At 52.2% G+C, this 22,792-nt stretch overlaps 2 protein-coding genes across 4 annotated transcripts in view; one reads left to right on the forward strand and one right to left on the reverse strand.

The window, feature by feature from the left end:
- Positions 1-9,844, reverse strand: part of DDB1 (damage specific DNA binding protein 1) — a 32,277-nt gene extending 22,433 nt beyond the window's left edge. The window contains exons 1-9 of the mRNA XM_047693848.1: positions 9,619-9,844; positions 8,249-8,397; positions 6,924-7,040; positions 6,350-6,571; positions 4,051-4,165; positions 2,770-2,867; positions 1,840-1,998; positions 918-1,001; positions 221-337 (exon numbers count right to left, since the gene is read on the reverse strand). Coding sequence (XP_047549804.1) covers positions 221-337; positions 918-1,001; positions 1,840-1,998; positions 2,770-2,867; positions 4,051-4,165; positions 6,350-6,571; positions 6,924-7,040; positions 8,249-8,397; positions 9,619-9,679 — 1,122 coding nt within the window. The 5' untranslated portion in view covers positions 9,680-9,844. The remainder of the gene's footprint in view (positions 1-220; positions 338-917; positions 1,002-1,839; positions 1,999-2,769; positions 2,868-4,050; positions 4,166-6,349; positions 6,572-6,923; positions 7,041-8,248; positions 8,398-9,618) is intronic.
- Positions 9,845-9,931: 87 nt separating this feature from the next.
- On the forward strand, positions 9,932-22,447 carry TKFC (triokinase and FMN cyclase). Of its 3 annotated transcripts, none has more exons than XM_047693849.1 (18): positions 9,932-10,007; positions 11,342-11,457; positions 13,861-14,050; positions 14,951-15,061; positions 15,136-15,317; positions 16,564-16,642; positions 16,944-17,033; positions 17,806-17,840; positions 17,920-18,004; positions 18,096-18,185; positions 18,706-18,822; positions 19,145-19,264; positions 19,417-19,554; positions 20,907-21,013; positions 21,118-21,221; positions 21,358-21,391; positions 21,499-21,588; positions 21,907-22,447. In XM_047693849.1, the coding sequence occupies exons 2-18, from the start codon at positions 11,455-11,457 to the stop codon at positions 22,066-22,068; spliced, it is 1,737 nt and encodes a 578-aa protein (XP_047549805.1). In that variant the 5' UTR covers positions 9,932-10,007; positions 11,342-11,454; the 3' UTR covers positions 22,069-22,447. The 3 variants fall into 3 exon arrangements, with proteins under 3 accessions (XP_047549805.1, XP_047549807.1, XP_047549806.1); XM_047693851.1 differs by lacking the exon at positions 9,932-10,007 and adding an exon at positions 10,043-10,175; XM_047693850.1 differs by lacking the exon at positions 9,932-10,007 and adding an exon at positions 10,054-10,186.
- The last annotated feature ends 345 nt before the right edge of the window (positions 22,448-22,792 follow it).

A 22,792-nucleotide genomic window follows, 5' to 3' on the forward strand; every position in this document is an offset into this window, starting at 1 on the left:
ATTAGGGTGCTCATGTGACCACAGATGAGATAGATCTGTACCACAGACCAAGAGATACACTCGATAAATAGAAGTTATCCTTGCATCACTGGGATTAGTGAGTGAGGCTCTTGAAAGTTGTCTTCACTGGGCACTCCCCACTCCAAACAGGCAAATCTAGAAGGACACGTTTTGAGTGGGCAGGTGTATCAACTATTCATTTCTGGGATGAACTCCTTACCTGCCCCTGCCCCTGCCTCTCCAGGTCCACCACGCACATGTCCACAATGGGTCCTAAATTGGTGAAGGTTTCCATGGCCACTACATAGGAGCCTTGTTCATTGCTGTCAACATTCAGCTAAGAGGAAAAACACAGTTAGTCCTGGAATGCTCCCAAGAGATCCACTCTAAAGAGATGGTTATCATCCAAAGGAAACTCTCAGTCCTATTAGATCTGCCCTTCTCGTGCTCCACTGCATGCTTCTGGAGGGGAACTGCTGAGTAAGGAACATAGCTGGCCTACAGGAGACCTACTAATCAGTCAGGAATTTCTAATCTGTGAGTCCTGTGAATGGATTTCAAAGCAGCAGTTTGGAAATTAATGCAAAATGTTCACATGCATTTTTCTGCAGGGAAGGTAGGAAGTTTTTGTTTTCTAGAGGGGTCCGGCACACTAGACTATGACCTTTTTGAAGGTAGCAGCTGGGTCTTGTTCATAATTGTATCTGCTGCACCCAGCATTCTGCCTGGCACATCTGTTGAATGAACCTTTAAGACAAAGAGCTAGTCAGGGAGGACGTGAAATCAGCCAAGGAGAAAGCTGAGTAGTACGGACATTGAGGAATTAAAGATTCCGCGATGCTCCCAACACAGGAGAAGCCTAATGAAGCAGCAGTGAAGGCGGTAAAGTACACAGGAAGAAGAAAGCGTCTTCTCACCTTCACAAGCTGGGAGTCCCCAAGGCGAGACCCAACGAACACAACACCGTTATCGAGGTATGTCAAGCACTCAGCAATAGAGGTCTAGAAGAGAGTCAAGGGCACGAGAGACCTCAGAACAAACACCCTATGGGAGCCCAACATGTCGAACCCCGTCCTCGACATCTGCTAGGCAAATGAACACTGCAGCCATGAGTGCTGAAACAACTATTTCAAATCTCCAGGTCACACTGAGCAAACGTTCCGAAGCGTCTGAGGCTTGTGACTCCATCTATCACATCCTTACAGTCAGAAAAAGCTACACTTTATCTCGCAGGTGCCTGCTCCAAATGATCATTTTAGCCCCAATGGCTCCAGTCTCCTCCGAGAAATTAGCAACCTCTAAAATTCACTGCCTAGGGGCACCTGGGTGGCTCAGTGGGTTGGGCCACTGCCTTCGGCTCAGGTCATGATCTCAGGGTCCTGGGATCGAGTCCCACATCCGGCTCTCTCCTCAGCAGGGAGCCTGCTTCTCTCTCTCTCTCTCTCTCTCTGCCTGCCTCTCCATCTACTTGTGATCTCTCTCTGTCAAATAAATAAATAAAATCTTTAAAAAAAAATAAAATAAATAAAATAAAATAAAATTCACTGCCTAATTCTTCAACTTTTGGGGGAACCTCTTCCTGGAACTGAATATCAGCATTAAATTAATCTTTAATTCCGAATGGCATCCTTTAGCTCTTCCTTTTGATGCCTGAAGTAGTGCCCACCTGCCTGTGAGATTCTCCCACATGTCACTTATTCAGAAACCTCCCTCCGCAGCAGGACTGACCGTCTGTTGCTGGGGGCTAAATACTACCAAGCTCATGGCGCTCACACTGTGAGTCACGTTCCCACATCTGCCACCCCTAGGAGAATGTGGCAGAGCAGGGACAAGCCCTACCTCTCCGAGGAGCTCCACACGGAGATCTTTGAGGGTGACAGTGCCATCCATCTGTTCCTCCTTCTCCAAAAGCAGCATGAAGAGCCGTCCTTCCATGTCTCCCAGCAGATAGCGGGAACCGTTGGGGTCCACACGATTGTGACACACAATTGTGCTTTGCTACCAAGAGGGAAGACATGGTTAGTAGAGATTAAGTGTCTCTCATAATCAAAGTGCAAACCCTTGTGAACCACTCCCTTCACCAAACCCAGCCATTTCAGGAGCAAGGAATTCACTTAGGACTACATGTGTGACTGAAAATGAGGACATTTTCTTCTGAAGATAACCTTCTGAGGAACTCAATGTACCTTAAATGGTTATACACGTATTATTCCACTGGAACACAGAAATCCACAGAAAGCAGGAAGCACTCTTAGTAGTCACTGGACTGTGGATGCCCCCACAGATTTTGTTATTTCCTCACTACTACTAATTACCTCCCCCTGCTAATGCTACCACATTGCTATGTACCGTTTAACTGAATTTTGTATTGATTCTTACAACATGAAACATTAAGGTCTGAAACTTTTAGGACTAGTTTTTTAAGTCTATACAACTGATCGCTATGCTATCTTTCACATGACCTGAGCTCTGAAAACATTCAATAAAATTTGCAAAATTCTTCCCTACTTAAAATTGTCCCAGCTGGTGGAAAGGGGAAACCTACTTGGGTTAGGACTTCTTTCTCTTAGTTAGCAAGCAAGCTCTCAGGAAGCAAAACCAGGCCAGTCTCTCCTTGTATTCCCAACGACCACCACAGTCTCTCACACACACAGCAAACGGTATGACAGACATCTGTAGACGTTACTGTCCCTTTGACAAACGGGGGGAGAGAGAGGAGCAGGGGAAGAACAAGAGCGAAAAATAGGAAGGTGGAAGACCGCTGCTCACCTTGATGATAGGAGGGGCAATCGCCAGGTATTTGTCTCCATTGTGGTAGGTGATGGACTCCTGTCCAATGATGATGGCCCCTCCGAAGGGCTCTGGGACTGCAGGAGGGAGGGCAGCGTTAGAATGCTCGGCACTTTGGACCTGCCAAGCCCTGCAGCAGCAAGGGCACCGATCCAGCCAACTCTGAGGCAAACCTTAAGATAATCATTCTTTTTAAAAAAGACATCAAAATCCAGGGAACATGATAGCCTTTAACTGAGATTGCCTTTGGAGAAATTTCAGGCTGGCATTTTCTAACCTGGGTGATGTTTTTAGTGTCACTCTTTTGGTATTTCTCAGTTTCTAGGGGTGGGGAGATCTCTCTGTGTTCTTCTGCCTGCATTCCTCCCCTTTTCTCTCCTAAACTTTGGTCCTTTCTAACTCAAAGCTTCCCCCATGCCTTGTTCCTTAGTTTAATTTCCCCATGATTGGGGCCACCATTTAGAAAAGCCAATTCTCGGGACGCCTGGGTGGCTCAGTTGGTTGGACGACTGCCTTCGGCTCAGGTCATGATCCTGGGAGTCCCGGGATCGAGTCCCGCATCGGGCTCCCAGCTCCATGGGGAGTCTGCTTCTCTCTCTGACCTTCTCCTCGCTCATGCTCTCTCTCACGGTCTCTCTCTCAAATAAATAAATTTAAAAAAAAAAAAAAATCTTAAAAAAAAAAAAAGAAAAGCCAATTCTCACTTGAGAGTTTTAGATTTCTCTCCTAGATGAGACACACAACATAATGTCATGGGGGAGGATACAGGAGAGGGAGCAAAGAGGCCTGGAGTCAGGCCAAGGCTTTGTCAGTGCGGCACAGGCATGGGCAAGCCCCTGGGGCCAGGTTTCCTCATCTGTGAAACAGATTAGGTAAGCTCTAAAGATCCCTCACAGTTTTTAAATGTTATTGCCCCCCCCACCAATAAATAAATAAATGTTATGCCCAACAATGAAATGAGAGTAATTTCTGCATGTCACTTTGCAAATCAATCTCAGTTCATAAATAACCCCTCTACCTTAAGATAAAAGAAAGCTAAACCTTTTCAAAGGAGCAAAGAAAAAGAGACAATCCCAAAGACAGAAATGGGAAAGCAAAGGAAGGCACATTCAGAAACAGAGGAGACCCCAGGCTGCCGGGTAATGAGTGGGTATAACAGCACCTGAGCACTGAAATGAAGGAGCAAAGGCGAGGTAGGAACGAGAGTAAGGAACAGGCCCCAACCTGGGGTTGGGGGATATATCCAAAACCCCAACCAACCTGCGATCACCATGGAAGCTTCAGCTTCTACGTTTTCCTGTTTCCAAGGGCCCTTATTGAACTCCTTCTCACGGAGAGACACCTCATAGGTTTTCACGTGCCGCCCCTGAGGGTCCTAGGTGGGGAAAGGTAGAGAGGTTAGCCCTCAGGATGGATGAAGCCTGACTAGAAAGGAGACCTAAAAGGGACAGGCCACTACCACCCACTATCTGACCATCCTATCCCACTGGCCTTACTATCCTGACCCATCAGTAGGTTGACAGCCACCAACTCAGCCTGTGACTGGGTAGACGGAGGCTCAGACCTACCGTTTCTAACAATTCGACCAATCAAGATAGGCTTAAGAATTAGAAAAATCAATCTGGCGCACTATACCAATCACCATAAGACAGACAACGTACACAGGTTTATTTGTGGGTACTTGTAAGATATATGCATGTTCTATGGCCTCAAGGAACTTATGAAATAGTTTTTAAAAAAAAAACCCATACATTGGGAAGCTAAATATACATCTAAGAAATTTGTCTGAGGGGCGCCTGGCTGGCTCAGTCTGTGGAGCAAGCAACTCTTGATCTTGGGGTTGTTAGTTGAGCCCTATGTTGGGTCTCGATATTACTTTAAAAAAAAAAAAATTGTGGGGCGCCTGGGTGGCTCAGGCGTTAAGCGTCTGTCTTCGGCTCAGGTCATGATCCCGGGATCCTGGGATCGAGCCCCGCACTGGGCTCCCTCCTTGGCAGGAAGCCTGCTCTCCCTCTCCCGCTCCCCTGCTTGTGTTCCCTCTCTCTCTGTGTCTCTCTCTGTCAAATAAATAAAAATCAATCTCAAAAAAAAAAAAAAAAAAAAAAAAAAAAAATTTTTGTTTGGGGCGCCTGGGTGGCTCAGTCGCCTAAGCATCTGCTATGTTCCCCTCCTTTTCGGAATCATGACTCAAATCAGTCCCAAGGCTATCAAAGCCACCTCTGAAAGATGGAAAGACCAGGGATGGGGAGGGGACCATCGGCCAGTGGGAGACAGCTCCACAAAGGCCAGATGAAAGCCTAAGTTATGGAAAGAATTCAACACTGTATTTCAGGGCAGGATAGCTCCTTAGAATGACTACCTTTCACACAGTAAGTCCCTAAATATTTACACCAATATTTGAAATTTGGGCACAAAACAGAAGACAATCATTTTTAGTTGATGAAAGATCTTCCCATCAATGACCAGCAGTAAGACTTAACTTCACAAGTACAAGCTGGGGGTTTGATTTGGGCCCCTGAGAGACAGAGATATACACACACACACACACACACACAGGAAAGCAGATAGGTCACAAAACTGGCAGCCCTAAGGCTAGGAACAGAGTCAGCCTTGAATAACCAACATCAATGTTTTAATGACCTTGTATCTACAAAACTGAAGAAAGGAAAGAAATTCTTAAGTTTTTATCTCAGCTCTGATCCTTAAAGCACAGTGAGCAAGATCAAACAAAATCCCCTGAAGTAGTTTCAAGCTTATTCAAATGAACTTCATTCCAACCAGCCTCTGAACTCTAGCACTTATGGTGACACTAAGAAATAGACAAAAATACATCAGTGTTTCCAATACTTAACACGGCTATCAAATGTGCCCACACACAGCATTTGGACTACGTTTCCTTCCACCATTTATTCGACCATATGCGAGCGAAATGACCTCATGCTGTATGGCTCTTTGTTAAAAGGCTGAGATTTTACCGCGATCCAGCAAGCTGGTGTGGTGCTCTGCCACCCCACCCCCACTTAACGGCTCAGAAAACAGCTGCCCAGGATCAGCTCTGCTGAAGTTTTAGGCACAGACTAAAATAGAAGTCAGCAGCTAACGAGTCCCCAGAAAGTGAGTGCTGGACAAAATGCAAACCCCTTCTTAGAAGACATAAGAAAGTAAACATCACTGAGACGTTTTTTCTTTGCTTATAAGAGCAATTTCTAGATCATTTCTCTACAGCTAAGTTTTAATAATCCCCTGGCATGCTGTTAAGAGACTCAGACAAAGTACAAACTGGGTCACCCTATAAAATCTCCAAGGGCCACAAGAATGTAATCTTGGGATTAAAACCTGCTACCAGCGCCAGAGCGCTTCCTGCCTCATTAAGTACAACCACACTGGAGACGCGACGGAAATCTGACCCATATTAATTATGCTGTTCAAATCATTTCAGGACAAATACATTAAACTCTCTGCCTGCCCTACTACCAAATCCAGACAGTCCAATTAGTGAAAATCAACTCCCACAATGGGAAGCCACATAGCTTTTCCCTCTCCCCTCCAGCTCCAGTACCTGGTAGACAAAGCAGATGGTAGGTGCTTGGCAACCATATAGGAACTTGACGTCGATGACATGCAGCTCCTCGAGGCGGATGTTAAAGGCCTTGAGCTCTTTATTGTCCCGGTCTAGTGGAATAACCTTGAAAAGGCCATCATAGAGTCGCAGGCCAATCATCCGGCACTCGGGGTCGATGATGCCAATAATGCCGGTCTCTGAGGGGCGGCCAATACGGTCCTGAGAAGTAAAACTGGGGTTAGGGAAGAACCTCAACACTCAGAGTAACAGAGGACACCGGGCACCTCTTCCCCAAAATAATTTTAGGGGTGGTAATAAAACTAGTGGCCTCCAACTGACATGCCAGGGAGCCCAAATGTCAGTGCACACCTTCTCGCAAAACGCTAATTCTCAATGAATTAGTACCCTGTCCCTTGGACGACTCCTTTCTTCATAAAAGCTTAAACCCTTAGTGTTTTCTCCCTATTTCTCTGATCACAGGGAGAGCTGCCCCCAGCCATTCAATTTTCTTTTATCAAGTCATGACAGCTCTATCCAAAAAACTCTCATCAGCCTGAAGCAACCACCTCACCTGGACATTGCCATGGGCTCGTGTTATGATATCAATGCTCTCGCCACTCTGCTTATATTCCAGGATGCAGGCATTGTATTTAGCTGTCAGGATAAACAGTAGGTCCTTGCTCTCCCCCTGGAAACCAACATAATACCATCAAAAGAAGTTCTTTTTGAAACAAGAATACCTATCCAGCCCCCAAGCATCTTTCTCTGAGCATGCTAAATTCTTTAAGAACTTTCTTTTCTCCCTGAAGAGAAAAATCCACAGCGAGCAGGTAACACATATCAGATGCACACACCCTTAGGGTGTGTGCAAAAGGCCAGAACTGAAGCTGGTAAACACCTAGTCTACCCTTTGATGATTGCGCATCTCTTTGCCCTACCTACAACAATGTCTTGTCTATTTCCATCTCAAGCTAATCTCACTCATTCCATTCAAATTCTGAAAGATGAATGTGATGTCTCCTTCTAATCCTCTCCAACTATTTGAAGAAAGAAAAAAACATGAATACCAATGGAAGCTAGAATGGATCTACGCAGTCTTACCTACTTATTAACAGAGACCCCAAAAGAGGGAATATTTTATTCAAAGGGTTACAATTAAAATTTTAAATCCACTGCTTTCTTGGCAGATGCAATTAGAATATAATGAAACAATATGGATGAAAACACCTCAATTGCAGTAAAGATGATAATACTATGATGACTGTTAACATAACAACAAATGTTTGCTATGTAATAGCTCCTGTGTTATTAAGAACATTTCATCTTCATAATAACCCAGAGATTTTACACTGTTATCCCCATTTTGCAGACAGGCAAATAAGGCTCTGAAAAGTTAGGCGATACCCAAAGTTAAAATTAATGAGGAATAAACCCAGGACTGCCCTAATCTAGAGCCTACTCTCTCAATCAGTAGTGACCCACATTTCAAACTGCTTTAATTTTGTCTTCTAAAGAAGTCAACTTGATCAGTTTTTCCTACTGACTCTCTTCTACCCCGAAGAAGCTTATTTAAGAATATAAATTGAGGGAAGCCTCAGTGGTTTAGTCAGTTAAGCATCTGCCTTCGGCTCAGGTCATGACCCCGGGACCCTGGGATGGATTCCCACATTGGGCTCCTTGCTCATCAGAGAGCCTGCTTCTCCCTGCTTGTGCGCTCTGCCCCTCGCTGGCAAATAAATAAAATCTTTAAAAATATATATATGTATAAGTTGAAACCCCCCATTCAAAAGAGATGATTTTCTCTCTTAAACCTTATTCCACCCACCCCAAGCAAAAGTGTGAAACAATGTAAAACTATCTAAGTTCTTGTTGCTGGGCCCAACCCAGAGCACTTACCTTGGGCCTGAAAAGCTCCATGACTGCAATCTTCCCATACATGCCCACCTCTTTGACGGGGCGAAGACCCTCAGCAGTGACCACATAGATCTCTAACCTCGTGTTTTTGGCAATCAACAGGTTCAAGTCTTCAGCTGAAGTAAAGTGTCCTGAAAGGAACAGATCCTCTAACTTTTGAAGCCAGCGTAGTATCTAAATAATCCTATCACTTCTACTTAAATACCACCAGAATTCTCATTTATTTCACATATTTCTCTAGCTCCCTCCATTCACACTTCCTTCTCGCCAAATCCAGCACCTCAAAGAGTCTCACTTCATACATTCAAGCTACTTCCCTAATCAAACTAAGAAAAGTGGACTGGGCCTAAGAGTAGCATGTCCTTCAACTGACAATGACTGTGAAAACCTTTCAGATGGCTCTGTGCCCTCAAATTTGACTTTTCCTACAGCAGTGGCAGACAGCTAACTACGGAACACTGGAAAAAGTGTACATCACCATTCTGTCCGTATCTAAATGTTCACAAAATCTTTACCAGAGCAGAACGAATGCAAATTCCCAGAGCTTTTTATGAAAACACCGCTTTGTCCACATCCCTTGTCTTCCCTGCAGTGTACCGATACCCCCGCGTCCACACTCCCTCAGAGCTTCCCACTCTACAAACAACAGAGTTTTGTTTTGGAATCATGATTAGAATTTACATAAACATACAAATTTGAGGTCTTCGTGTTCTGGGGGAACGTGGATCAAGATGATTATTCCCAGGTTCAGGACATCTGTGTCCTTTGTAATCCTTGCACAGTCAACAAGGCAAACCCAGCACTGGGCTGGGCCATCCAAACCCTCCTCTCCAACAGCTCCCTGGAGTAAACAACAGCCCCCGGCAAAGAGAACTCCCATCCTTTGGGGGAGTGCGGACATTCCTCACATCCCTCCACCTCCTGCACCTCCCTGGCTCTCCCACAAGAAAATTCTGACCCTCCAAGTCGCCATCACCACGGCCCCTTCCCCTAACCACACGAGGCCAATCTCGGGGCCCACCCCAAGCACAAGCACCACCGCACAATCAACTCGCTACTTCGCTCTCCGTCCCAGTGGACCCGTCCTGTCCCCGTGGACCCGTCCTGTCCCCGAGGCCAAGTGACCTCCCAGGACGAAAGAGGACCCTCGAGGGCAGCTTTTGCTCCCCAAAAGGCGCGAGCTGAAGAAAGCTTCTTTAAAGTCGCGGCCTGGGAGGAGCTCCGTCGGCCGCCAGCACCTTCCATTCCCGGGACTCGGTCCCGCCCGGCCGCCCCAGGGGCCGCGGGCCTCCCTAGGCCTCGGTTCCCCCCAGCTCCCTCCCTCGCGGGGTCTCCTGCCCTGGCAGCCTCACCGGTCACGCAGCCGTTCACGGCGGTGGGCTTCTGCGCCGTTACCACGTAGTTGTACGACATGTCGAGGTCTGGGACGGCCCGTCGGTACTCGAGCGCAACGATAGAGAAATGGACACAGGCGAAGATACGGGGCCCCCACCCGCGCGCGGCGAACTCCACTGCCGCTGCCTCCGCCCCAGAGACACGTTGCAGGCCAGAGCGGCCGGGGCGCGGGGCATCACGGGACGGCCTCACCTGGCCTCTTGGAGGACTCACGGCGCCCCGGGCGGCCAACCAAGGGAGGCCCCGCCCTCCAGAGGCCCCGCCCCGTCTCTTACCGCCAGAGCGCGGAGTACCCGGATGAGGGCGCGCCGTCGGGGGTCATTGTGAAGCGGCAGCTGCTACGGAGGTGGCTGGTGCGGGCGTGAGCGGGTGGGGGAGGTACGCGGACACCCCCTCCGCTGTCGGAGCCGACCTTCGCCCCAGTCTACGCCCTTCCCCCACCCACAGACCCTGTCCTCGCCCCCTTCCATTTCTCTGGGAGCTCTCGGGGCTGTTCCCCCTTTTGGAACCGGAAGTACTGCAGAGGTCTAGATGGGGAGGGGGTAACAGCAATTTGTGCCCCTCCCAGACTAGAATCCAGGTCCCGACCTCCCTCTCCTTAGCACACCCCCCCCCCCCGTTCATCCAAACTGAGTCGGTACCCTCACCTGACCCTACAATGATTGATCACCCCGCCTCACTTCGAAGGACACCAGGAGGCTCACCTGTCCCGTTTAAACTAAGTTTTATTTTTCAGACTTTGAAGGGCCCAGTGGGCCACTTGCCCAGCATTATTCGTGCCCCTGTTGCTGTACAAATTCTGACTTCAAACACAAAACCAGGATTTCCTGGGTGGGACCGTTAATGGCTTAATGGCCCAGGAAAGCAACCCCCAATTTCCAGGCCACTCCTCCCCCCAGAGAGGCTTTGCAAGGCTTGGAGTAGCTTCAGAATGCCACAGAGAAGGCAGCCCCCTGTTTTACAGATGAGGAAGCTGAGGTTCAAGGGAACTGGTTTACCTAAGATCCTGCAGTAAGTTGAAGGCAGAGCCAGGTGGCAACCCCATATGGATACTCCCTCTTGCAGACACATAGCATAAGAGCCTGGATGACCTCCGAACTGGGGGGAGCTAAAACGTCATTGTAGTTTACCTGTGTAGTTTCCCACACCAAGGGCTCTGCCTGACTTGGGAGGCCCAGACTTACCAGGAGAAGGAACACAGGCTTTGTCGAAAGACTAGGTGTGGGTTTGAGTTCTGGCTCTTACTGTTATAACCTTGGACAAGACACTAGAGCTCTCTGAGTCTGGTTCCCAGAAGTAAAATGGGGTCACAGACTCAGCTGCCTCCTTGCTGGTGTGGTGCCAAAACCAAGTGTGTGAAGATCTTCGTAAACTAACTCACTGCACATGATGCCCACGTGAGAGATGAAGTTACTCTGTGGGTAATTGCCCCTTGGTGAGGAGGTGGGATGCATAAAGGCAGCCCTGTGCCCAACATAGATTGATCTGTCTTCTAGCAGCCAAGTGCAAGTGTGAACCTTGGTCAGTCCCATGCTCTTCTCCATCCCCAGTGCACGTACTAGAGTTTGGACTTGGATCAAAGTCTGGGGCAGCTCCCTCATTACTAGGGCCATGGAAGCGTGATTGTGCCACAGGGCTGCTGGTGCCTCCAGCAGCCCAGACTGTTCGCCTCTTCTGCAGGTGCCGCTGCTGTTGTCACTGTGCTTGGACCCTGCTAGCATCCACAGGATTGCCTGTCCTCCACCGGCTCAGTGCAAAGGTGTGAACTCCGCGTGCTTCAGAGTCTCCCCACCATGGTGAGTCCCATGAGGGCCGGGGCAGAGGAGGGACACTGTGGTCTTGGAGCAATGGGGGTGCCAGCCCTAGGCGTGCTGGAATTCCTTACACCCTGACGAAGAGACACTGCTGCCTCCTGAGGTTCAGAGAGGTTAAGAGAGAGTCATCCTTCTTCTCAGGGCCTGATCCCTGCTTCCCTCCATTTCCCAGCTGGTCCCAGCCGGACCCAGGGCTGCAGCCCCTGAGTCCCTGCAGGACCCATCTGGCCGTGGTCTCAGTCATACATTTAGATCAGAAAATTATTGGTTAGGTATTCTTTAATAGACATTTACCAGGAGCCCTGAGGGATCTGATGTCTGCTCCTGAGCCTGGGACAAGTGTGGGCTGGTCCCAGAGGTGGGATCTGCACTGTGGGAAGCTTGGCATGGCCTGGGGGGCATCGCTCCAGGCCCACTCTAGAACTAGATCTGAACCAAAGCAGGTCTTAGACAGACTTGGGTTCAGATGTCAGCCTGTCACCAACCAGAGACCTTCTTACAAGAGACTTGATTTCTCTGAGCTTTTTTTTTTTTCCTTCTTATCTGCAATGTGAGGCAGATTAAGGCCCAAACTACAAGTGGCTGCGAGGTGTTAATCAGACCAGAATCCTGGGGGCCTCACTCAGTGCCTGATCAACTTCCTTTCCTTTTCCATCCTCTCAAGCTGCTGGGAACCAGGGTTGGCACTGGTGTCCGAGCCCTCCTTTGGCTCTGGGTCAGAAATGGTTGCAAATCCCAGGCAAGGCTGACTGTCAGAGATGGTGGTTGGGGCTGGGGGGCGGGGGGAAGTGTACATTCTTGGAGGGTGGTGGCACTGGAGGCTGGGCTTGAAGTTGAGACGAACTCACAATTTCTTTGCATATTCCAGTCCCCAGAGGGCTCTGAGAGCCGCAAGCACATGCCCTTACTAGGGCAAGACCTCTGCCAGTCTCAGCCTCCCTTCAGCCCCTGGGGAGAGCAGCATGATAAGGCTAAAATGGAACCGTCTTTGGAGTCAGGCCGACCTGGACACTTGCTGGCTGTGTGACCTTGGGCAAAGTCATTAAACTATGCCTCGGTTTCTTCTTCAGGCTAATCTTTCCTCCATAGGGTTATTGGGAATATTGAGTAAAACATGCTCAAAAAGCACCTGGACCCTGGGCCTGGCTCTCAGTCACTATTTGGGAACAGAACCCATAACAGCGTTCTCATTCTGCTTGCTTCCTGCTGACCTGGGCTGCTCTCCTTAGCCCAGAGAAGATGGCTTGGCTTGGGCGCTTGCCCAGGCCCAGGAAAGGCCAGAATTTGCTCAGGGGAACCAGGTGCCTGCAGGTTTGGGGTAGGAGCCTCCTGGAAATGAGCCTTGATGGGACCTGGCTTGGCAGCAGCTGCCCAGGGCCACCAGGCGGCGCTGGGAGCCTGCCGTCTGGTTCCTCACTGGGCTCCAGTCTTTCCCCTCTTTGTGACGGAGGCAGAAGCTGGCACCAGCTTTTCAGAGCCCGCTTGAGAAAGGGAGTAACTGCTTTGTGTTCAGGTCTTAAATCTACAACAGGTGTATACTCTAGTTTATTAAGCCTCTGATTTGCTGAGGAAGACAAAGGTCAGAACCACAAGGTGTCTTCCCTGAGTTCTCACAGCTGGTGAGAGGCAGACGGGATTTAAGCCCAAGAGCTCATGACCGTGACCGCAGAACCCAAAGCCTTTGACACGCTAGCCCGAGTTCACATCTCCAGACCCTGGTGTGTACTCTCCCTCGGCCTGGAATATTCTCGTCCTTTTTCCCTTCTCCCCATGCCCCTCACGCTCTTTACTTCCCTAACTCCTCCTCCTCCTTCACAAAGACTCCCAGGAGCCACTGAGGAGGCAAGCATATTCCCTTGTGTAGCACCTCCCACAGCATGTGGAGATGATCTTTCTGTTTCCGTCAAGGGTAGGAGGAGCATTCTGTCTGGATGAGCACTGGGCACACCGAGAGGCTCAGGAAATGTTTGTCTGGCACCAGAGCAAAGGAGTGTAGGGCCTCTCTGATGCCTTCTGGCACAGGAGCCTCAGCCTGGGGCTTTTCCCCCTTTGACAGAAGAAGGCTGTTGGGCCCTAATTTTATTCAATTCTTCTAGACTCAGGACTCCGGTTCCCTTCTTTGGTCTACATTGAAGCCCTTTTTGTAGAAAAATTTAAGCCGTAGTCCAAAATAGTTCATAAATTTTGCCCTTTATCAATAGTCCCAAATTAAGTGAACTCACAGAAATACCCACCTGAGAAAGTCATGCCCAATTCAAGATACTGCCGTGTCCCTGGAGTCCTTATGGCTAAGTCCTTATGCCACCCGTAGCATAGCGGTGTGGCTGGGCGGGGAGTGTCCCTGCCAACCGCACCTGGAGCTTCCTCCCAGCTCCTCTCTTGCAGACGTCCAAGAAGCTGGTGAACACGGTGGCAGGCTGTGCTGACGATGCCCTGGCTGGCCTGGTGGCCTGCAACCCCAGCCTGCAGCTCCTGCACGGCCACCGCGTGGCCCTCCGTTCCGACCTGGACAGCCTCAAGGGCCGGGTGGCACTGCTGTCGGGTGGGGGGTCTGGCCATGAGCCTGCCCATGCCGGTGAGTAGTCTGGGACAGAGGTGTGAGGGGCAGGTGCTGGGCAGAGTGGACGGGGGCTCCAGGAGATCCTCAGTGCTGCTAGGGGGTGTAGGACAGAGCCCAGGTCAGGGGCTGTCTCAGTCCCTCAGGCTGTGACCTAGGGCTAGTCATGGCCTTTCTCTGGGCCTCAGTCTCTACGTCTTATGGGCCAAATGATCTCTTGGGTCCTTCCAGCTCTTAGAGTCAGTGATTTTGTGAATTCTGGCTCTCCAGGCCTCCCTGAGCCCTCCCCCTCCTCCATGAAGCCTTCCTGACTTTTCTAGGCTAGAGTAGTATCCTTCTTCTAAGTTTCCACCCCACATTTTCACATACATCGCGGATAGCCCTGGAATGTTTCCCGCTCAGTGCCAGGCATGTGAGCTCTCAAGAACTCCTTGGGGGGCCACAGACCCGGCTTTGTATCCTCTGTTCCTTTCCTGTCTCCCTTGGCAAATCCATCCATCCACTAAGCACCCTTCATGGGCACCTTTCATCACCTGGCACTGTTTGGGGCATGAGAAATATAACCTTGAGCCAGAAAAACAAGGTGCTTGCCCTCACAGAACTCCTTTTCTCGTTTGGGGAGACGTAACCAGGTAAATGTATAAGTGAGGGAGAACCTTCCAGAGCAGGTTAAGTGAAGTAGCAAAGACAAAAGAGTGGGAACACAGAACAGGGAGTCACTGGGTGCGGGGTGACGACTGCCTCCGTTGGGAAGTCAGGGAAGGCCTCTCCAAGGAGACCGCTCCCAAGGAGGGCGACCCCGGTGCTCTTCCAGCACCAGGCACACAGAAGGGCTCACCAAACCATGACACCCAGCAGCGTGGGAAGGCCCGGGGACCGCAGGCACAGGTCCCCAGCCAGCATCTGCTCTGTCTCCAGGTTTCATAGGGAAGGGGATGCTGACGGGGGTCATCGCAGGAGCCGTGTTCACCTCCCCAGCAGTGGGCAGCATCCTGGCAGCTATCAGGGCAGTGGCTCAGGTGGGCACAGGTAAGCCTGGCAGGCGGGAGGGGCTGCCGTGGTGAGGGCAGGCGCTGACAGGGCTCTGCTGGCTGCTTCTGCAGTGGGGACCCTCCTCATCGTGAAGAACTACACTGGGGATCGACTCAACTTCGGCCTGGCCCGGGAACAGGCCCGGGCTGAGGGCATCCCCGTGGAGATGGTGGTCATTGGGGATGACAGCGCTTTCACCGTCCTGAAGAAGGCGGGCAGGCGGGGACTCTGCGGCACAGTGCTCATTCACAAGGTGAGATTTCCCACCCGGGACACTGGCTGGCTGGCCGGCTCCCCGCAACCCCCAGCCTTCTCTTTCCACGCAGCACCAGGGACCTGGACCTTTCCAGCCAGCCCACCCGCCCTGCCCCAGGAAGCCACTCTTTCTCCAGTGTTCCCTGATGCCCTCAACTCCCTAAGCCCAGAATCTAAGTGTTTTCCTAGACCGTTCCCTCTTCGTCCCCCACACTCAGCTAGTCGCCCTGTCCTCGTCATCCGACTCCTGAATTGCCCCCACGATGCACGTGCCTCTCAGAGCCCTGCCCCTCCTGTCCCGACCTTGAGTCAGTGCCCGTGTGCTCCTGCCCAGCCGGCTGCAGCTGCTGCTCACGGGGCCCCCGCCTGCCTCCTGCCTGCCCCTCCAGCACGTTCCCCACACTGCCCCAGAGGTGCCTTTTGAAAATGCGTATCTGACCAGGTCGTCCACCTGCTGAAAGCCCTGTGGGGCTCCAAGAGTCAGTCTAGGCTCCGTTGTCAGGTGGCCACCGCGCTGTCACCTCTCCTCCCTGACTTTCTAAGTTCATCTGCCGTCATGCATCTCAGGCTCCATTAACGCCAGTTCACCGCATGCCTGGGCTGCGGGTCCCTTCTGGGGCTTTGCTGAAGCTTCGTCTAAGGCTGTGAAAATCCTTTCTCTGCCCAACCTCTTCTGGACCTAACTAACTCCTGCGATTCTGTACGGCCACCTCCGATGTCCCTCCTGGGTGGAGGCTCCCCTCCTCGGTGCTCCCGTGGCATCCCGCTGTGACAGTCCGCCTCACGTTCACTGTTCAGTATGCAGGCGTCTGTTTCCCCAGATTCCGATCCCTCCGAGGCAGGGTCTGTCACTCGGTCAGCTTTTTTTCTTCTTAGCACACACTGAGTGCTTGGCAAAAACACAGTGGGTGGGTGTGTGCGTGAGTAGGGAGAGACAGCCACAGCGTATGTGCCATGGAGAACCAGCTCTAGGCTAGTCACCAGGAAACTGGCTACCAACAGCTGTGTGACATTGGACCAGTCACATCCCTTCTTTGGGCTCATTTCTCCATTTGCGAAGTCCTTTCTGGCTCCCACAGACTGGGCTTCTTGAAGATTCCAGGCAAGTGCCCTGCCCTAAATATGGCGGGCCACGCTGATGTGGTAGTACCAAGATGCCTTCTTCCAACTAGAAACTCAGTCCCAGCCTGTCTCCTCCCCGCAAGCCATACACTGACTGCTTCCTCTTATCTGTGTGGGCGCAGGTGGCAGGTGCCCTGGCTGAGGCGGGTGTGGGGCTAGAGGAAATCACAAAGCGTGTGAGCGCAGTTGCCCAGGCCATGGGTGAGTGCTGGCCCAGGGATTTGGAAGGGGAAGGTGGGAGGTCCAGGCTGACCTTGGGACTGACTAGGTGCAAGTTCCCTGTGACTTTCCAGGTGATTCCCCAGGGGCGGAGGGAAGGTCTCCCTGGGGCAGTTCTGGGGACTGGTAGCCTTGGGTCCGCAGGCTGGGTTTCTCCTTCCCCACTGAGGTGACCAGTGTGGCAGCCAGGCTCAGTGAAGAGGCTGCGATGGGCTGGGCCCCCCGAGGTGTGGCTGACACCAAGAACAAAACACTTACCTTTTCCACACCTCACTTCTGGCAGGGACCCTGGGAGTGAGCTTATCCTCCTGCAGCGTCCCTGGCTCCAGACCCACCTTTGAGCTCGCACCAGATGAGGTGGAGCTGGGCTTGGGTAAGTTTGGGGCCACCCCCTCCCTGGCCCTGCCTGTGCCCTGGGGTTTGCCCACATCTTATGCCTTGGGAGCTGGTGCCAAAGACGTCTTAGTATTTTTTTAGGCTTTTTTTTTTTAAGTTGATGTATTTAAGTAATCTGTACACCCAATGTGGGACTCATACTGACACCCCTGAGATCAAGAGTCATATGTTGTTCTGACTGAGCCAGCCAGGCGCCCCAATATTAGTATTTCTAATACTAATTAGAAATACTTAGTATTTCTAAGTGGGCGCTTAGATCTCTTCTGGCCCAGCCTGTCTGGTCTCTTCATCTGCTTTGCCGTCCATACCTGGACTCTGGCCACAGGGGCTCTGTGTCCCACCTACCTCCTTGCCTTTGCTCATGCCCCTTCTGGGTCCCTGGGCCCGTGCCAGAATGCAGCCCTCCTTTCATCGGCGGTTCAGAGGTCACCCAGCTCCCTTCTTCCTCCCCCGCCCGACCCTGTGTTTCCAAAGTGATGGAGAGAGGCCTCATGTGGCCTCGCTGTGATTGCCTCCAGTTAAAGCTACTTAGCTAGTTAAGAGTTAAGTAAGGCTGCCTCCATCACCCAGCCGTAAGCTCCCAGAGAGTGGAGACTGTGTAGTTCTCATTATTCTGTGTATCACTCCTCGACACTCCTCACATCCACAGTGCCTAGCTAGTGCTGAGCACTTCGTAAATGCTCGAGGAAAACATGATCAGTGAGTCCCCAGGCCCTGAGTGGGTCAGCAGTGACCGAGTCTGTCCACAGGGATCCACGGGGAAGCTGGTGTGCGTCGGATAAAGGTAAGCGGACTCCCGGGCCCAGGCTGATCTCAGACCGAGGCCTTCCAGCAAAGCTCACTGCTGGCTCTCATTCTGATAGATGGCAAGCGCCGACGAGATTGTGACACTCATGCTGGACCACATGACGGCCTCCTCCAACGTGTCCCGTGTGCCTGTGCAGGCCGGTGAGGGGCTATCACGCTGTCTCCCAGCCTTTCCTCCTCCTCTGGGCAGGCGGCCTGGAGAGTCTCACGTGGGGGTCGCATCTGCCCACAGGCTCCTCAGTGGTGCTGATGGTCAACAACCTCGGTGGCCTGTCGTTCCTGGAACTGGGCGTCATAGCCGATGCTGCTGTCCGCGCTCTAGGTGAGCCCCACGCTGGAAGGGGACTTCCCCAACCCCTGGAACTCCTTTCCCTGCAGCCCTTTGAAGCTGGACAGAAGAAAAGCAGCCATGGTGGGGTCTTGTGATGGCCCAGAGCAGGGCCTGTGCGGGCAGACGAACCTAAATCAGACCATCACTGCCAGCTGACTGCTGGATGCCGTGAGCCTCTGCCCTTGTCTGTGAAGAGGGAGCAATGATAATTCCTGTGTTTCTGGGTTGTCGTGAGGATTACGTGAGATTAAACATACGTATCACACCTAGCACAGGGCCTGGCACCCAGCAGGAACTCAGGAAAGGAGACTTATAATTACCCATCTTCCCCATAGAGGGGGCACTGCCAGGGAATTGGGTAATTTGGGATATCCTTGAGGGATTCTGGCCATTTCCCTACTAACCTCCTGGCTCCCAAAATCCTTGTCTTCCTTGTTCTTTCTCTGATGCTCTGGGGACAAGTGCCCATCCTCCACTTCTTGCCTCATGGGCTTCCTGCTCTGTATTGCAGAGGGCCGCAGGGTGAAGATCGCCCGTGCCCTGGTGGGCACCTTCATGTCAGCCCTGGAGATGCCCGGCATCTCTCTCACCCTTCTGCTGGTGGATGAGCCTCTCCTGAAACTGATCGGTGAGACCCAGAAACTGGGGTCATCCAAGCCAGGTGTCCTTGTGGCCCGAAGGAGCCACGGGGGAGTTAGAGACGACACCCCTTCAGGGCTGACCATGACTGCTGTAGAGACACCCTCTGTAGAGATACTCCAGCCTTCAGCTGTCGCTTGAGGAGTTGGGATTACGATCCTCCCCAGGGACCCTCCACACTTCCCTGTATACAGCAGGTACTCGGTACTTGTTGTTGATACGGTGAGAGCCAGACACCAGGTGGGGAATCCAGGTCCCACTGGATCCCTGTCTGGCTGACCCATGTCTTTGAGTTGTCATGCTGTCCCTAGATGCTGAAACCACTGCATCAGCCTGGCCTAACGTGGCCAAGGTCCCCGTGACTGGGCGGAAGCGGAGCCGGGCAGCCCCTGCTGAACCTCTGGAGGCCCCTGTTTCCACCACAGCAGGAGGTACCAAGCCCTGCCGGTGGGGAGGGGGGTCCGGGGCTTCCATCTGTGGATGTGGGATGGGTGGGGACTCTTGAACCCACATCTCCCACACCCGTCGGGGTGGGTTGTGAAAGGGCCGGGTGGGCCTCTGCGCCACTGTCCTCCGTCTCCAGGTTTGACCTCGAAGCGGGTGGTGCTGGTGCTGGAGCGGGTGTGCGCCACCCTCCTGGGCCTGGAGGACCACCTGAACGCCCTGGACCGCGCTGCGGGCGACGGGGACTGTGGCACCACCCATAGCCGCGCTGCCAGAGGTGGGCGCGGGGTCCCACTGGGGTCAGGAGCGGGGGCTGCTGTGGGATGTGGGTCTGAGAGGCTCCTGGATGGCTCAGTCACTTAAGTGTCTGCCTTTGGCTCAGGTCATGATCCCAGGGTCCTGGGATGGAGCCCCACGTCGGGTACCCTGCTCGGCAGGAGGCCTGCTTCTCCCTCTCTGCCTGCCGCTCCCCCTGCTTATGCTCTGTCAAATGAATAAAATATTTTTTTAAAAATTAAAAAAAAAAAAAAAAAAAACATGGGTTCTGAGATTTGGGCACTTTATGAACCGGAACACCTTCAAAAGCATGGCGAGTGTTCATAATGGAATGGCCAACATTTATTTTGCCAAGAGAGATAATTCACAGAACCTGGCATCCTTTCCCCTTTTTCCTAAGAAAGGATTCTTCTAACACTATAAACGTAGAAGGGTTTTTATTGCAAAATAAAATGTAACCTTTGAAATATTTTTTACATTTATTTTGAGAGAAAGTGAGTCAGGGAAGGGGCAGAGGGAGAGAGAGGCCCAAGCGGACTCCACACTGAGTGTTGGAGCCAGACACAGAGCCCCAGACCCTGACGCTGAGATCGTGACCTGATCTGAAACCAAGAGTCGGGTGCTCATCTGCCCAGCCCCCCCGAATGTAATCTCTTTTTAAAAATTTATGTATGTACGTAGGTGTGTGTGTGTGTGTGTGTGTGTGTACATACCCCAAAATCAAGAGTCGCTTCTTCTACTGACTGAGCCAGCCCAGCGTCCCCAAATGTGATGTTTTACAGTGAATAATAACTTTAGGTTCAAGAGAAACTCCCAGAATTGTCCTTATTTTTCTCAGCTTGAGGGAGGCTAATGAAAAGCTCTTAATTATCCAGCATAGTTCAGGCAAAATATCAGGGCTCCCTCGGGGCTTGACACAGCTCTAGCTGCTCTGAATACAGCAGTGAGCAAAGCAAATAAAACTGCCTGCCTTCGAGGCTCGTGTACCTGTTGGGCTAGAGGAGGCACACAGTCAGCGGGAACCATCAGCAAAACATAGAGGATGGAGGTGCACCGGACTGAGGGGGAGAAATGAAGCTGGGAAGCGAGGCTTGGAAGGTCAGGATGGGGGTGTCCAGGGCAGGCCTCACTTTCTGGGTGATGGCGAAGGTTCTTGTCAGTCCCCGTTTCCCAGCCCTCCCCAGACTGCACCCAGGATGGAGAAAGGGAGCTTTGGGAATCTCCTAGGTTGGTCCCCTCGGCCTCTGTCAGGGGCTGGGCCTTCCGCCTAGCAGTGAGGCCTGGATTGCTTGATTGGGGCGCAAGCAGATGGGAGGGAGGGTCTCTGAATTCTTCATTTTTCTCTTTCTGCAGCCATCCAAGGGTGGCTGAAGGAGGGTCCACCCCCTGCCAGCCCTACCCAGCTCCTCTCCAAATTGTCCCTCCTGCTCTTGGAGAAGATGGGAGGCTCATCTGGGGCGGTGAGTGCCAGCAGCCCCTGGGACCAAAGGACTGACCCAGAGGGACCCCAGATTGGCTGAGGCCCATGCCAGCCCCATGTGCTCAGCATTCTGGTCCTCCCCAGCTTTATGGCCTGTTCCTGACTGCAGCGGCTCAGCCACTCAAGGCCAAGACAGACCTGCCAGCCTGGTCTGCTGCCATGGATGCCGGCCTGGAGGCCATGCAGAAGTGAGCCAGAGCCCCATGCCTTCCACCAAGGGTGGGCTGGGGGCAGAGGATGGTGTCACCTGCTCCCAGCCTGCCCCGTCTCCATCTCACAGTGAGTCCCTGCAGGGAGTCTTAACTCATCCTGCCTTCTTGCCAGGTACGGGAAGGCTGCTCCAGGGGACAGGACAATGGTGTGTATTCGGCCCTGCCCCTCCCTCTTTGTGGTGGAACAGAAGCCTTGAAGGCTACCCTCAGTGGCAGGGCCTGTCCTTACTCCCCTCTCCCTCACCTTGCCCAGCTGGATTCCCTGTGGGCAGCAGGACAGGAGCTCCAAGCCTGGAAGAGCCCAGGAGCCAATCTGTTCCAAGTTTTGACCAAAGCAGTCCAGGTGAGCAAGCAAGTTAATACCTTTTCTGGACCTGTTTCTTCCTCCAGACATGGAAAGCATTGTCTGTGTCAGAGAGTTGCTCTGAGGCTGGAGATAGGAGGAGCCCCAGGGCTCCTAAGACACAGCAAGGGCGTCTAGGACACAGCAAGCCCTCAGTAGATGGTGGCCTCTGGCCCTGCTAGAGGTAGGAGAGGTGACCTCTCCACCCCGGTGACAGTACTCAGGGTGCTGGAAGGGCTGGGACAGGAGGGTGTAGGGTCCATGGGGGAAGGAGGCCTGCTGGCTTGTCCTTGAACCTGCTCCCACGCTCCCACCCAGAGTGCAGAAGCTGCAGCCGAGGCCACCAAGAACATGGAAGCTGGAGCGGGAAGAGCCAGTTACATCAGCTCGGCGCAGCTGGATCAGCCGGACCCTGGGGCAGTGGCAGCTGCGGCTGTCCTCCGCGCCATCCTGGAGGCCTTGCAGAGCCCGGGTGTGTGAGGACATCGTGGGCCTTGGTGCCTCTCACTGCTGGGCAGAGGTGGCCACCGTCGCTTCCTTCTGTCTTCCAGCTGTAACCCTCCTCACCCTTTGCCTCCAGGGCCTGTCCTGGGTTTCAGCAGGCAACCTCTACCAGCCATGAAATTTCTTACGGGGACTGCAGGGCAAGTGGGTTGGGTAGGACTTTGGCCCTGCCTTTTTCCCTTTTCGAGGAGATAGAATTCTGTCCGTGCCCCAAGCCACCTCAGGGCCTCCGCCATAGGCACTTTCCTTGGGTGGTTCCATGGCCTTTAACTGGCCATGCTAACTCGATTGTAAGGCTCCTTGGGAAAGGCCTTCTGACCTTGAGAGAGTATAGAAAAGCAAGTGAATTAAAAACCACAATGAGGGGCGCCTGGGTGGCTCAGTGGGTTAAAGCCTCTGCCTTTGGCTCAGGTCATGATCTCAGGGTCCTGGGATCAAGCCCCACATCAGGCTCTCTGCATAGCAGGGAACCTTCCCCAACCCCCCCCCGCCCCTCCCTCTCTGCCTGCTTGTGATCTCTGTCAAATAAATAAATATTTAAAACAACAACAACAAAAAAAAAAACCATATTGAAACAAGAGCTCCTGCTTCTGCTGAGGGAACTTTTTCCAGGTGTGAACCCGTGGCCCCACTGATGCCCCAGGCACTAAGGCTTCAGCCCGATCAAAACGATCCCCCCCCTCCCCTCCCACCTGAGACC

Source organism: Lutra lutra, chromosome 10 (assembly GCF_902655055.1).
Source record: "Lutra lutra chromosome 10, mLutLut1.2, whole genome shotgun sequence".
In the NCBI taxonomy this organism is placed as follows: Eukaryota; Metazoa; Chordata; class Mammalia; order Carnivora; family Mustelidae; genus Lutra; species Lutra lutra.

Coding starts and splice junctions, on each gene's coding strand:
- TKFC (XM_047693849.1), top strand. Junction 15,062..15,135: donor AGTGGCTCAGGTGGGCACAG/GTAAGCCTGGCA, acceptor CTGCTTCTGCAG/TGGGGACCCTCCTCATCGTG. Junction 21,392..21,498: donor CTCCAGGGGACAGGACAATG/GTGTGTATTCGG, acceptor CACCTTGCCCAG/CTGGATTCCCTGTGGGCAGC.